The 15,343-nt window shown below is 35.2% G+C and overlaps 2 protein-coding genes across 6 annotated transcripts in view; both read left to right on the forward strand.

Annotated features, from left to right (window-relative positions):
• The window catches only part of ptger1c (prostaglandin E receptor 1c (subtype EP1)), a 30,833-nt gene extending 23,000 nt beyond the window's left edge, over window positions 1–7,833 (forward strand). The window contains exons 4-5 of one of the 5 annotated variants that reach the window (XM_073934151.1): window positions 3,868–3,908; window positions 5,541–7,833. In XM_073934151.1, coding sequence (XP_073790252.1) covers window positions 3,868–3,908; window positions 5,541–5,757 — 258 coding nt within the window. In that variant the 3' untranslated portion in view covers window positions 5,758–7,833. 5 annotated transcript variants of the gene reach the window in all.
• A 3,418-nt stretch (window positions 7,834–11,251) lies between these two features.
• Window positions 11,252–15,343, forward strand: part of slc27a1a (solute carrier family 27 member 1a) — a 58,774-nt gene continuing 54,682 nt past the window's right edge. Inside the window, 2 exon segments of the mRNA NM_001013537.1 lie at window positions 11,252–11,491; window positions 11,637–11,804. Of these exon segments, the coding sequence (NP_001013555.1) occupies window positions 11,638–11,804 (167 nt within the window). The 5' untranslated portion in view covers window positions 11,252–11,491; window position 11,637.

Consider the following 15,343-nt stretch of genomic DNA (forward strand, 5'->3'; position numbering starts at 1 on the left):
TGAACCAAAATAAGATGAGAAAAAGGCTCAATTTAGACAGCACTTTTTCATCTGAACCCTTCATTTCTATTGTCTGTGCATTTAAATTTAACATTGAGCAATATAATATAATATATATATATTTTTTTTTATTTAATCTTTTCTTTCTCTTAGGTAAATGTAATTTCAACTTATTTAGAGGGTAGAGGTGGAAATAATATTGTTTACATTTCTTTGTAAAATTACCTTTTTATATCTGTAAAAGTTAAAATATAAACAATTTGAAAATATAATATAATATAATATAATATATTATAATATAATATAATATATGAATTATTGAAATTAAATTAAATGTTATTTAAATACAAATATTGTGTTGTAACTAAATATTAATTAGCAATTAATTAATTTTTAGACATAAAGCAAAGCACCTGTTGCGATTGGTCAATGTCTGTTGTTGTCTTTTGTCTGTGTGAACTGGTCCTAAAGGGGTAGTTCACCCAAAATTGTATTTAGTCTTTTTTTAATCTTCCTGGTGTTGTTTGTTTGCCATATTCCCTTCTTGGTTTTGATTTTTTTTTTTTTTTTTTTAAACCACAAACAAAAAAGTTTTAACAAAATGTCCTGTTCACACGTCCATATAATGGCAGTGAATAACAACCAGTATTAAGTTTTTTAAAATGGTGCAAAAATATAGCAGAAGGGTGTCCAAACTTAGACCTGGAGGCCCACTGTTCTGAAAACTACACCTGTTAGGAAGTTTCTAAAATGCTTAGCACAATTCGGGTGTTTAATTGACCATTTGCACAGTAAAGCCGCGGTCACACTGCACACTGCACTGCACACTGCACATTTAGCCCCATTGACTTCCATTCATATGCATGCGAAAGTGACAGACCGTAAACGCAAGCTCTTTCGGCAAGTCGCTTACTTTTTTAAAGTCTAACTGTTATCTTTAAAAGAACAACAGAATTTCACATGCTCAAACTCTAGTTTGACCGCTGCATTAGTGAATTTCGTTAAGCCAACCCTACTGTTCCCAATGAACAGTCATGTTGTTCATTATAAATGATACTTTCATGGCTACACATATAAGAACTGCAAAATTTGTAACCTGGGCTACGTGTGCTTGCAGTTTTTGTTTACATGTACATTTGACAATCTCCAATATGCTAGGCCCGTTTTCTCATACGTCCCATTCCTTCTGTACATTTCAATGTCCTTCTTGAGCACATATGAGAGAATTTGGTATGCTTGCTGTGCGTGTATCACTTTGCTATCAACAAACTAATCCCCTTCCTTTAACCTAACCATGTTTTCAAAAGCAAACTAGAAGAGAGAAGCCATCACGGCAGCATGTTTTTACCAGTTTCACACTGCCTTATTTTGTTTTATCTGATTTAACTGGCATGCTACCGAGAAAACTGGTCACTCTGGAAAAGCCATCATTATGGAGGCAAGTGGTAAAAATGCAGCCATACAGTACATAGTCCTGGGCGCATATTTTGCATTTCTCGAATGTAGATCTGGCCACATATTCCCAATTAGCCTGGGTTGATTGAAAGTGTGTCACATGCCGGTTAAGAAGCATTGCACTAAATTGAATTGTACTGCACCATGTCTTCAAAATGTAAACATTTATTTTAACATTGATGGACATGCAGTGCTCAGTTGTTTTCACTCACTATGCTTTAAATTACAGTCTTTTTATTTCATTTTACGGTTAAACAATAAAATGAATGCTTAGGTCTATTTTAATGACTTCATTCTGATTATAAACTAAGAATCACATTAGCAATGCTATTAAAGGAACCTCATCTAAATAATAATAAAAAAAGTACTTTCACTGGAAGTTTGTTGCTGGTTTAAAAACATTCTGTTTTTATTGTCCATTAGGGTATAAGAATTACAGTATCCAAGACAGTGGCCCACCAGGTGCAGCAATAAATATCCGCCTGTGAAGCATGAAATATTTCAAGCGTATATGTGAAAAATACGTAAAGAAATAAATATAGGGTATTATTTAACCTGAACTTGAATGTATGTGCATGACGATGGGTTCATGAACGTCATACACATTACCCTGACTCACCAGAAAAAAGCACACATTTTGAAAGAAATTAAGATTTAAAGAATTGTTGAAAAAAAAAAAAGTTAAGACAATTCCTATTTTCTCATTTCAGGACATAAAAATTATCTTATCAGATCTTTGGCAGATCTAAAAAAGTAAATAGAAAAATAAATAAAACCTGAATAACAACATAGCATTAACAAAAATAAGTCAGGCAGTGCTAATCAAATGTCTGAACTGATCATCAGCAGAAGTTTGATCAGTTTGTTGGTCTTGAGCTTTCATGTGTGTGTGAACACAATGCCCATCCAACTGCTAAACATGAGCCAAAATTGGGTAATGCAAATTTTGTGAGAACTGTGCAAAAAAATATCTTTCAGAATAATCTGAGAAACTGATAAAATCCTACCAAAAAAAGATTCCGTTAAGTAATCACTATTCTAAGTTTGTAACCCATGACTTTTCTACATTGGCTTTATTTTTGTTTTATTAACAGGCGTCATGGTGGCGCGGTGGGTAGCATGATCGCCTCACAGCAAGAAGGTCGCTGGTTTGAGCCCCAGCTGGGTCAGTTGGCATTTCTCTGTGGAGTTTGCATGTTCTCCCCGTGTTGGCCTGGGTTTTCTCTGGGTGCTCCAGTTTCCCACACAGTCGAAATATATACGCTATAGGGGAATAGGGACAGCTAAATTGTACGTATAGATGCATGTGAATGGGAGTGTATGGGTGTTTCCCAGTGTTGGGTTGTGGCTGGAGGGGCATCCGCTGCTTAAAACATATGCTGGATAAATTAACGGTTTATTCCACTGTGGTGACCCGAGATTAATAAAGGGACTAGGCCGAAAAGAAAATGAATGAATGAATGAATGTATATATTGACCCGTTGTGAGATTCATGTGATGTTGTTCATCTGAGGTTTTATCTTCCAGCTTTTTAGACCTGCTAATTATCCTATTGTTTTTTAATACTTTGTAATAATTTTTGCAATAATTTAGCACTGTACTGCTGTCACCTAACATCAAATCAAAAAAAAAATGTTTCAGCTTTTTAATATAGTCTAGTGTATAAACATCTTAAATAGTTAGATAGACTTAAATGTTTTTTAAAAAGCAGTTTTGGGTGGTTCAGATCAACTTTGCAAAAGAATAAGGTTTTGATGAGGTATTTGATGAGGTTTGACTACACTCAAAAAAAAAATGTTTTTGCTGGTTGTTGAAACTACACATTTAAAATGAGCTGAATCAACACAACTCTTACATTTTTTGGGACAACTTTAATTGTTTTATGTTCAATCCACTCAGGTTAACATAAGTTTTAACTCGCTTTGTGTTGGGAAAACATAGTGTTTAGGAAACAGCTTAAGGTGCAACTTAAGTATGACGTAGCCTTAAAAGGTTTCGAGAAATGCAACCTAGAGCTCTTGTCCACAGATATTTACTACACAGATACTTTGGGGGTATTTTAAGGAATTAGATTTCATGTTTTATTAACTTTGGATCACCTGTCTGCTTTTCCTGGCGCGGTCAGAGTGATCTGGCATACTCGTAGAGTTCTATGATTGCGCATTTGGCAAAATTATTAAGGTAATGATTTTTGTTAAATATCGCATTAAATTTAGGTTAGTTTTTCCCCAGTGACTATAGTTCTTTATGGGGTTTTCTTCCCACAAGACACTTGGAATGTAGGGCATGTGTCACATGGAACTATCCTAATATTGTATTTTTTTAAAATTTTTTTTTAAAGCTTAATTCTATTCACTGCTATTAGATGAACAAGTGCAAGTATGACATTTTTACGATTTCTCCCTTTTATAGTCTTTACAAGACATTGCATGTGGCACTGAAACTACACAAGGGTGAGTAAATAAGGACAGAATTTTCATTGTTTGGGAAACCTATCCTTTTAACAGTTTATCAATGTCAAAATGACTGAGATTGGCAAACATATTAGAACATTAATGGAGAAGTAGGACACATGTAGCAAAGTATTTCATATTTTATGCCTGCATTATGAAAGAAATGCATTAAACAACCCACTATATATCATGTGATGCAAACTACTGGACTTTTCCCTCTAAATTTTACCATTTTCTCACTTTGGAATTGTAAGGTTCTATCTGCGTTCTGAATGATTTTGAGATATTCAGCTTAAAAGTTTTTGCATTCCATTGCAAACAGTATGTGTGTAACATTAATTTTTTAAATAAAAAATCTTAAAATGTAAACAACTTATAGACAGCATCCCATAATGTCAATAAGTTGTAATAAGTTGTAATGTGAATAACTCAATTTTGACAAAAATGTCAGATAGAACCTTATAATTCTAAGGTGATAATTTTTAATTTAAAATATTGAATTAATGATTTCCAAAATTCATGGCTGAACGCATCTTTAACATAATATTGCACAACTTTATCCTTGTTTGTATTTTAAATGTTTTTCAAAATATATGACCAACATCTACTTCTGCATTTGTTCACCCCATATATTAATTCTGTTAACATTTACTCATGCTCCTGTCCTTCTGTTCCACACCCAAAAGACTTTTGTTTGTCTTTGGAACACAAATTATTATCATTCTAATCAAAGCTGAAAAATCTGCTCACCTGAAAATATAAAAAAATACTTTCACAACTTAAAATCTGACACATTTATTCCCATCTAAATGTTGTAAACATTGCTCATTCATCAATGTTAACATAAGCTGAAAAAAATAAGCCAAAATTAAATCTGTTAATGTGTAAAGAAATCATGTTTTGATTGACATGGATTTATTAATTTATTCTCTTTGAGTCGGCTGAGTTTTGAATTGTCATTTAAATAGTCTAAGTTTTTTTGTTAAAGAGACTTTTAATGGCCTGGCAGAAGTCTCTTTGATTTAATTAAAAGATTTTTCAAATTTTGAAGATAAGCACAATTCTAAGCTGTCTGGATTATGACAGAGTCTTCATTTTGGAATGAACTAAAAGGTCACACTTTACAATAAGGTTTCATTCATTAATGTTTGTTAATGTACTTCCTAACATTATTGAATGAGCATTTGTACTGTATTTATTAACCATAGTTCAACATTTGCATTAGTAACATCTAAATTCATGCTTAACATTAGTTAAAGCACTGTACGTTAATGTGAACTAGCAAAGAATGACTGTATTTTTATTTACTAATGTTATTAATACTGTAATAAATGTATAGTTCATTGTTTGTTTCTGTAAGTCTATTAACTATAATACAAACCTTTGTAGTGTTACCAGCTAATCTTTTAAAGGCACTAAAACTATTAACTTGTTAAATTCTTTCTACAACAACATTCTTCCAGCCCCACCAAAACACTAAAACATTTTTAAAAAATGATCCCTCTCAGTGTTTATTACACAGTTACAACCCTATAGTGCTTTTGACAAACACTTACACTTCACAGCCTGTTCTAGACTCTTTGACTGTTTTCCTCTTGTTTCACAGATTTACATCCTCATGTCCGTTAGCAGGTTTTATGAAGGAGTCAGCAGACCGAAGCACCAGTGTGAGAAGCTATTTCTCTTGGCTCTGCGTTTGGCGAGCTGGAACCAGATTCTGGACCCGTGGGTTTACATCCTTCTGAGGCGAGCGGTCCTGCGCAGAGTCCTTCAGCTGCTGCAGCCGGACAGAGCTGTGTACACACAGAGCAGTTCCTACAGAGACTCACACAGAAAGACAATAAGCTGATCACACACAATGCAAAAAAAAAATGCTTTACCTACACTGTAAAAAATCTGTTATTTAACATTTTCCAGGTGAAGCAGTGGCGCAGTAGGTAGTGCTGTTGCCTCACAGCAAGAAGGTCGCTGGATCGCTGGTTCGAGCCTCAGCTCAGTTGGCCTTTCTGTGTGGAGTTTGCATGTTCTCCCTGCGTTCGCATGGGTTTCCTCCGGGTGTTCCGGTTTCCCCCACAGTCCAAAGACATGCGGTACAGGTGAATTGAGTAGGCTAAATTGTCCGTAGTGTGTGTGGATGTTTCCCAGAGATGGGTTGCAGCTGGAAGGGCATCCGCTGTGTAAAAACTAGCTGGATAAGTCAACCCAAGCTCATTCTGGAAACGTAGCCCCGCGGACGTTTCTGGAGACCGCGATTTACGTGGCCGGAGGTACGTAAAGGCCGCGTTTGGTTTTTTCGAGCGAACGCCGCGGGGTGGTGTGGCGCCGCTCCGCCCCTCCTCTTCGCACTCTCCTCCGAGTGGAGGGCTTTCCCGACGCAATCAGTTTGTCCGCCTAGCTCACAGCGTTGCGTCGGCGGAGCTGAGGCCCAGGAGGAGGAGGACGAGCCGGAGCCGGCCACGGTGGACGACGACCGAGATCGAGTCCGGGGAATGGCGGGTTCCGGAAATCATGTAAGACGAAAAACGGAATCCGGAAAATAAGGGCGAGAACGCGGCGGGATTCGAAAAAGCGGCCGAAATCGAAGACGGGGGCTTTTGCTTTTTTTTTTTTTTTTTTTTCGATCCGGCGGCTATTCGCGCGAGAACGGCGCGGGCGCGAACGCCGCGCGCTCCCAAGAGGCGCCCGCCCGAGACGCGAAAAAGCGCGCACAGCGGCCTCACGCGGATCCGCGAAAACAAAAAACCACTCGAATACGTACCTCCCGGGATGCAAATCGCGGTCCGCAGAAACGTCCGCGGGGCTATGTTTCCACAATGAGCCCGGGTTGGGATAAATTGGTGGTTCAATCAGCTGTGGCGACCACGGATTAATAAAGGAACTAAGCCAACAAGAAAATGAATGAATGAATAACATTTTCCATATTTTCTGTTTATTTATGTTTGTGAATTGCATTATGGGATCTTGATCTCTGCTCTTTTGGTGGTAAAAATTTAACTCTACAATTTAACAAAGTGATTTTATTGACATTTTAGTGGTTTACTTTGAAATAATATAATGTATTAGAAATAATATATCGAGAAATAAGTCTGTACAATAACAAAAAATGTATGGGCAGTTTATTGCAAGGTTTTTGTAGCATAATATAAAACACCAACTATATAGCACTTTAAATTACTAAAAAATGTTCATAAAACTCACTTTTTTTTTACACCTTTCAAGTTTAAAAGTTGTTAGAAAAAAAAAATCAAGGTCCCAAAAGCAGAATAAAACTTGAATCACAAAATATGAAAAACTGCTAATTTAAGGATATTTTTACAGTGTACTTGGGGTTGTAGTCTTGTTTTTGGTCCAAATATCTAAAAACATTAAATCAAAAAGCATTTCCTGGACAAGTAAAACAAAATTGTCTTTTTAAAAATAAATTTATTTTTCATTAAAACAGGAAAAATACAATCTGTCATTGGGCGAAGCAATAAAATCTTATGTTTGCTTTGAAATAAGGTTTTTTATTACATCTTTGGCAAATTGTTTTGCTTGTTTTCAGGAAAAAACTTAATTTTGACATGTTGTTGAAAACAAGACAATATTTTTTACTTGTTCAGAAAATGCTTCTTGATTTGTTTATATATATATTTGGACAAAAAAAAAAGGCAAAAACTCTAAGAAAAGCAATGTGTTCGTACATGATTACATGTGGTCACTTGCCAAAAAAAAAAGATATAGAATCAAATATTTATAAAATTGTGTTCAAATTTGTCTGGTTTTCCTTGTGAAAACCAATTGTTGTTTAATCGTGGAATCTGTGTGTACTTCAAATCCTAAAATTATATATTTAAAAAAATCTGTACTTGCAGATAATATGATTTCAACTAATTTAAAAAAATAAAAGGTGTACTCAAAGAGAGTGCACTTTTAAATCTTTCTTACATTTAAATATTCAGTTCAGTTCATCTTTATTTCTTTAGCGCTTTTACAATTGTGTCAAAGCAGCTTAACGTAGAAGTTCTAGTAAATTGAAACTGTGTCAGTCCAGTTTTCAGAGTTGAAGTTCAGTTTAGTTCAGTTCAGAGTGGTTTAAATTTCACTGCTAAAAGTTCAATACTGAAGAGCAAATCCATCGATGTGCAGTTCCACAAGTCCCAAACAAGAAAGCCTGTGGCAACAGTGGCAAGAAACAAACTTCACTAAGGGCCTACTCACACTATGCCATCCGTACCGTGCCCAGACCTGTTTCCCGGATCGTTTGAGAAGTGTGAGTGCGCTGAATGGGGCTCAAGCATGGCTCACTTGGACGGCCCTGGCCCGGTTGGAAGAGGTGGGCCTGAGCGCGGTTCACTTGGGCAAAACCTGCCAAAGCCCGAAACTGAAAGCGAGACGTAACTTTTAAGGGACTGTTTCATATGGATTTATTAATCATTCTTACTGTTCAGTGAACGCAAACTGCCGTAGTTTATTAAATACGCAAACCCCTCACTGCACGCAGCTGCGCACTTTCAGCAAACCTCCTCATTCCTGCAGCACGAGGACTTTATGATTGTTTATAAGCGCCAAAAGTGGTGGATCTATTCGGCGAAATATCTGACTGCATGTCACCCCATCCCTAAGGACTGTTTGGCGAAATATTTGACTGCATGTCACTGCATATCAAACTGACTGAAACGATATAACTAGTGAAATCTCCACTGTGCTGCTGAGTGACAGCACTTCTCACTGATTATCGCAGCATCGATGACGTAAGCGTGCCGAGGCCCGATTGTGGTGTGAGTACGGGCCGCCGGGGGAGACGGGAGGGTGGACAAGAGTGCTTTGACCCGGTTTGAGGCAACTGTACCTAGTGTGAGTACGGCCTAATTTACAAAAGTGAAGGGGAAAATGGGGGATGTGCGGCAGGGCAGAGTCATTCTGCCAGGTCACATCCAATGTGAGGGGGGCGAGGGCGGGGGTGGGGACGGGTGCGCGGCAGGCCAGATTGACTGTCAGGTCACCGGAAAATGTCCCGGTGCTTCCTATGGCCAATTCGCCCCTGGACACGACCATTTATCCTCTGGCCAAACATCCAGTGCAGAGCTGCAGTCTAGGCATCAGAGGCATGGACATCCATCTTGAAGAACTGCAGGTGTGAGTAGGTCGCCTGCGGGTGATCAGGCTTGCCCATGAGATCAATGTCAAGACTCGTATGTCACTGCATGGGGTCTTTCAGGAATCAATCTCATGCTCTCCGTTACTCCATGACCGCCACAGCATCAGCTTAGCATACGGCCTGGTCCAGGATTATAGATACCTTGGCATCACTTCATCACAGGTTTTGGATCGCATCAATGGAACTGCATAATTTTGAGAGGCCTTGAGATGAGTATCCCCAAAAGGATATATAGAATTAAGAAAATAATTAGCGTAGCTGCTGTTCATTGAGTATTAAAAGAGGAAAAAAATAAGTGTTATAAATGTAAATAGCAGTTCTATAAACAAACAGAAACAAACATGTAAAGCATATGAAAGTTTCTAACACAATGTCTCGTGCATCAGGACAGAAGGCGTGTGTTCTACAGGTGGTTTGTCGAGCCCACTCACCTGCCTGGATGCACTCAAGCATCATACTGTTATGTGATGCACTGTGTGTATGCTCTCCTTAAAAGATAGGTCTTTAAATTAGTTTTGAACTAAGAGAGTGTGTCTGAACCTCGGACATTATCAGAAAGGCTATTCCAGACTTTAAGGGTAATAAATGAGAAAGCTCAACCTACTTTACTCGACTTTGCTATTCTAGGTGCTACCAGAACCCCTGAGTTTTGAGATCTTAAAGAGCGGGTTGGATTGATAAACAGGAGCTAGATTATTTAAAACTTAATAGGTAAAAGCAATGTTTTACAATCAACATGGAACTTAAAAGGCAACCAGTGTAGAGAGGATAGAATTGAGGTGATATGAAACTGGTAAAAACTCTGGCAGCTGCATTTTGCACTAACTGAAGATTATTAATAAGGTTTTATGAAATAGGCTTTTTTTTATCTACAAGCTCTTCCGTTTTAGTTAAAGGAGGTAATTGATTTACTGTTGCTTGAAGATCCTGGGATTGAACACTGAACCTCACATACAAACCAAAATTGCACTATGTTGTTCAATATTACTGTTAAAATTAACATACTTTAAATGCTTCACATTGCAGATTAATCATTAAAAATGTTTAATTAAAAATATGTTTAAACGCATGACAAGTATTGGCTGAAATGGCATATTAAGTAGCTCTCTATTTTAATTTAGCCTACCAGAAGATGTATGAAATTACATAATTTGATCATAATTAAATTAGCCAAACAGAACACTGTACGCAATGCGAAGTTCAGCTAATAATATTCATTACCTAATTTCAGTAAATTTCCCAGAGATGAGTTGCGGCTGGAAGAGAATCCGCTGCGTAAACACTTGCTGGATAAGTTGGGGGTTCATTCCGCTGTGGCGACCCCGGATTGATAAATGGACTAAGCCGAAAAGAAAATGAATGAATGAATGAATTTCAGTAAATATACCATCTGAATAAATTCTTACATTCAATTTGCACTTAAATATATATTCGCTCAAAGTAGGCTATATTATCGCTATAATAAATAAAACAAAGGTGCAAGGAGTTTTCAAGTAATATATTACAGTTTACTTATTTATTTCCCATTATTATTGTTGTTTCCTGATTAAAATACCATATTATACTCTATAAATACTAAATATACTATTGATTACTATGATTATTAATAATAAGTTGATTTACTATTTTATATAAGCTGTTTTATAAGGTAATTTACTTATCTGTTACGGTGAGGGACAATTAACATTAGTTCACCCATATTTTAAGATTATTCTAAAATAAATTGGTTACAAAATATGTTAAAAATAAATAAATTATAAATTAATTAATAATACCACTAATAATAAATAAGCATTGTTATTATATTAATTATTTGAATAATAATTCTAATAAAAATATAATAATAATAATAATAATAATAATAATAATAATAATCATTATTATTATTATTATTATTATTATTATTATTATTATTATTATTATTATTAATACAGTCTACTGTGGCCCAGTGCTGAACCTCTTGGCTAAAAAACTAATTGTTTTTAAAATATAAGAAACTGCGTGTGCGCAAGACGTTATTTGAGAACGGAAAAATGTCAGATAAATAAATAATTAATGAATGAAAATAACTTTCGATTTTTAACAGCAACAACTTTCACGCTTTTATTGTGAAAAACGCCCTCATTCAGCCATTTTGAAAAGCTTTCTCGCCAACCCCCAGCTTCGTGTTACTTCAAAACCCCAGTAGTTGTGCAGTAAACACATAGTTTGTCAAATACATGCTGCACGTGAAGTGAACATATTTACCGCGTACTTTGCTTTTTTAAACACAACTATCCTAGCGAGTTTTCCCTCGCTCTCCGTGTTGTCAGACGCCCGCGTTACTTTTCATAAGGGTCAGTATTTTGGTCATATTTGTGGTCAGTCAACCTCTAACCGCACAGCAAGGTCGTCCCATGTCTTGACAGATCAGGGCTGGCTGAACTCTATCTGTCTACCATAGGTAAGCAGTTTTATTGCTTTATGACACCGCCGTAAACAGTTAACTGATAGTGTGTCATAACAAATGCAAGATAACACTGAATAATAGTGGTATATAATAATTTCCAACATGTTTGCTTTAGTTTAAAAAGTGATAACTGTTTCAGGATGCACTATGTGGCGAGTGGCTCCCTGTCTTTGGGGTCCCTGGGCCTGCTCCGTCTGTTTGGGGCATCCTGGTCCTGGAGCCTGGCAGCAGGTCTGAGTGTTTATTTGGGGACTGGAGGCTGGCGGTACCTGTATGTGGTGGTTCGGACGGCTAAAAGGGACATCAAGTGAGTCACTGTCACATCAAGTGCTCTGTTTTGAAGAAAGAGGTAAAGTTGGTTTTATGTCTGCACATTGATTCACTTTGGAACAGTGACAATGTCTCTAATTTGTACTTTGTATATTCGTTCTGAAATCTCATGCAAGTATGACTTCAAAACAACATTAGCACAGTAAAGTACTTTTGCTTTAATAGTCATTGGCTCCTAATATAATTTACCCACTTTGAATTTGCAAATATTTTTCTTGAAATTATATTAAGGAGAAAGTCCCAATGTGTGATTATAAATACCAACTTAACCTCAATGCTTTGAAGCGTGAAGTCTAAAATTAATTTTGTCTGTTTACTAAGAGCCATTCCATGCAAATGTCAACCTTGCCGTGAAAAAAAAAAAGTTTTCACCAGAATACAAAAACCGTTTCGAAGTTTTTTGTGTAGGCTTGTATTTTACAGTACTGCAGAAATACTCAAAAATGTGTTTGTCAGTGTTTTCAAACTATTATGTTTAATTTACCAAAGTCACTCGAATGGCAAGTTCACATCTGTCGCATCCATAACAGAGAGACGAATGCAAAATAAATAAATGCAAAAATTTAAAATCAAATCAATCATGTTTCTTCTATAGAGAGCCGACTCTTTTACTTTGGATTAGCATCTTTTCTTTTGGCTTGTGAAGTTTAATTCACAGAATTTCTACAAAGCATACTGTAAACTCGCTAACTTTTTTGTCACATCCAAAATGCATGTTAATTTTCCTTATTTAAGTACGAATGTACCGTTACAGATTGATTTTTTTCTGATCCCTTAGCTAGGGCCAGACGAAATCTTCCAGACGGAATTTTGGTAAAAGTCTGCGAATTTCTTCGGAATTATTTTGGTAGTATCATAACTAAAACATTAATATATGAAATAAAAAATAATATATTTTAAACTTTTATTTAATGTTTATTACTGTGCAAACTGCATTGTGCATAAATCAGATGAACATTTTCATATTAGTCAATAATATTTCTGTAATTAATTTAAAAACTGAATAAATATAGATTTACACACATTTACTTAAGTAAATAAACTCGGCGGAAATCTGCAGAATTCTGAGCGCGCAGATTCCATGTGGGCCTACCTATAACTCTGTGGTCACTTGTTTTGGGAAATATAAACAGATGTTTCAATATATTGTTAACAGATGAGCAATTCCAGCGTTATGGATGTAATAATTGCAGTTGAAAGTGTATGTTAACATTATATTGAAACTTTTGTTTATATTTTCCAGAACAACTGACCATGACCACAGAGTTACTGGACCAGAAAAATATCAATCTGTAAACGAGTTTTGTACTTTAAATGAGGAAAATAAGCATGCGTTATGGATGTGACAAAAAAGTCTGTGGGTTTACAGTATGCAACATACTTTGTAGAAATTCTGCGAATTAAGCTGCACAACCCAAAAGAAACAATGATAATCAAAAGGATATAAGTTGGGTCTCTATAAAACAAAAATTATTGATTTTATTTAATATTTTCACATTTATGAGGAAAAAAGTGTCATTATGGATGTGACGTCTCTACGGTATGGATGTGAAAGATTTGAAATTGCTACTTGTGTGACTTTGGTAAAGCAAATAGAATAGTTTGAAAACATTGCTGCACAGTAAAATACTTGCTTACCCAAAAAAACCCAGAAACGGTTTCCGTTTTTTGGTGAACGCTTTTTTTTTCCATTGCAAGGTTCACATTTGCATGGAATTGCTCGTATACTTTCTCTGTGAATTTATATTTTGCATTTTTTTACTGCAAATGTTACATCCATAACGCTGGTCTTGCAAACTATGATTTGATATAACACAATTCTGAAGTTTTTTTTAGGGGGACAAAAGTTAGCCAGCACTCACTTTGGGGGATTTACACCTACCTTACTTTAAATAGTAACAGTTCTTGACTTCTGTAAGCTACAAACACAAATTGTTTATTATTGGAAAGAAGACACTTTAAACTTTACTGTGGTAAAATGTGAAAATTTAGTAAAATTGTAGTTAAAAGTGAAAGTTAAATGCTCAAAAGTAAAAAAAAAAAAAGTTATACATTATGAAGTCATGAAAAAAAAAATTGTATTGTGTTCAATATTTGTTTTTTCCATATACAAACACAGGAAAACATTAATGTAATGTCCTAAAAAAATATGACTTGAAAGCCAAGTGTTTCATGAGTTTATATTCCAAAACTGAATAAGATATCATGCAAAATAAAATTTCTCTAAAAGGTTTTCTGAGGCTATATCGGTGTCCTTCTTTCCCTCTGTCAGAAGCACTTTCTCAAAAATGACCATCCCAAATTATCACATTGTTGCTAAATATGTTGGTCTACATTTAAAGTTCATGCATCTTTGGAAACAAAACACTTTGGGCTTTATTATAAATCATCTAGGGTTTATAATGCTCAAAATTAAAAAAAAGTAACGATGCTTGAGTAATATAAACAAATTGCACCACACTAAACATTATATTATTTCATAAACAAAATATATGTAATTAGTCCTGGAGCAACACAGAAAAGTAGGTCAAAAGCCATATTCTGAGTATATGTTTTGAATTTGATGCCAATGTCATGCAAAATGAAATTTCTGGAATTGTTTTTCTGAGACAATGTCTTGTGATTTTCTCCCTCTCCTTGATTGTGGAGAAGCTGTCTGATTACCACACGTATACTGACGGTCTTTAACAACTATTTTAGTCTTTTCACATACAGTACCACTTATTTTTTTTATTGTAAAATAATAGACAGAAACGTATAGTATAAATGATTTTGTTTTATGTTCAAGTCACTTAAATTTGAAAAAACTATTTAAGTTAACTTAATCAGTTTGTTTTGAGACAACATGAAGAAATGTGTGAAACCCAGCATTTTTGACAGTGTTGTAGAGTGAGTTTCAGCAGGTCTTAATTCGCCCTCTCACAAAATTAAGGCTTTAAAGAGGTCTTAAATCAGGGCACAAAGTCCTGAATTCTTAATGTTGTTGTATTAAAGGTTGAGTGCCCTGCAGTGTTTTGCAGATTGGGGTAAAGTTATTTTTATATTCACACATTCATTCATTTTGGTCAGAGACAACTTGTGGCATGCTTTTTTTAATATTCAGTCTTACATATAGACTTTAAATCAACTTTAGTACTATTTAAAAAACTTTGAACAATGTTGTGCTTTGATATTGATTGGCTGCTAATATAATTTTGTTATTTAAAATTTGCCAAGAACAGTTTTCTGAAATTATATAAAGAAGCCAGGATACCGGAAGAGCAGAATAAAGAAAAGATTTTAAATATTGTTTTTGCAACTACAACACAAGTACAGTTGAGATCTGAATTTTTAAACCCCTTTTGAATGAGATTTTCTAATATGAGTATGTCTAATAATAATTTTTCTTCTGGAGAAAGTATTTTTGTTTTATTTCGGCTAGAATAAAAGCAGCTTTTAATTTTTTTTAAAAATATTGTAGGGTCGAAATTATTTTAGGGTCATTAATTATTATTATTTTTGGAAAGTCTACAGAAC

The sequence above is a fragment of the Danio rerio genome, chromosome 3, assembly GCF_049306965.1.
Source record: "Danio rerio strain Tuebingen ecotype United States chromosome 3, GRCz12tu, whole genome shotgun sequence".
NCBI lineage: Eukaryota > Metazoa > Chordata > Actinopteri > Cypriniformes > Danionidae > Danio > Danio rerio.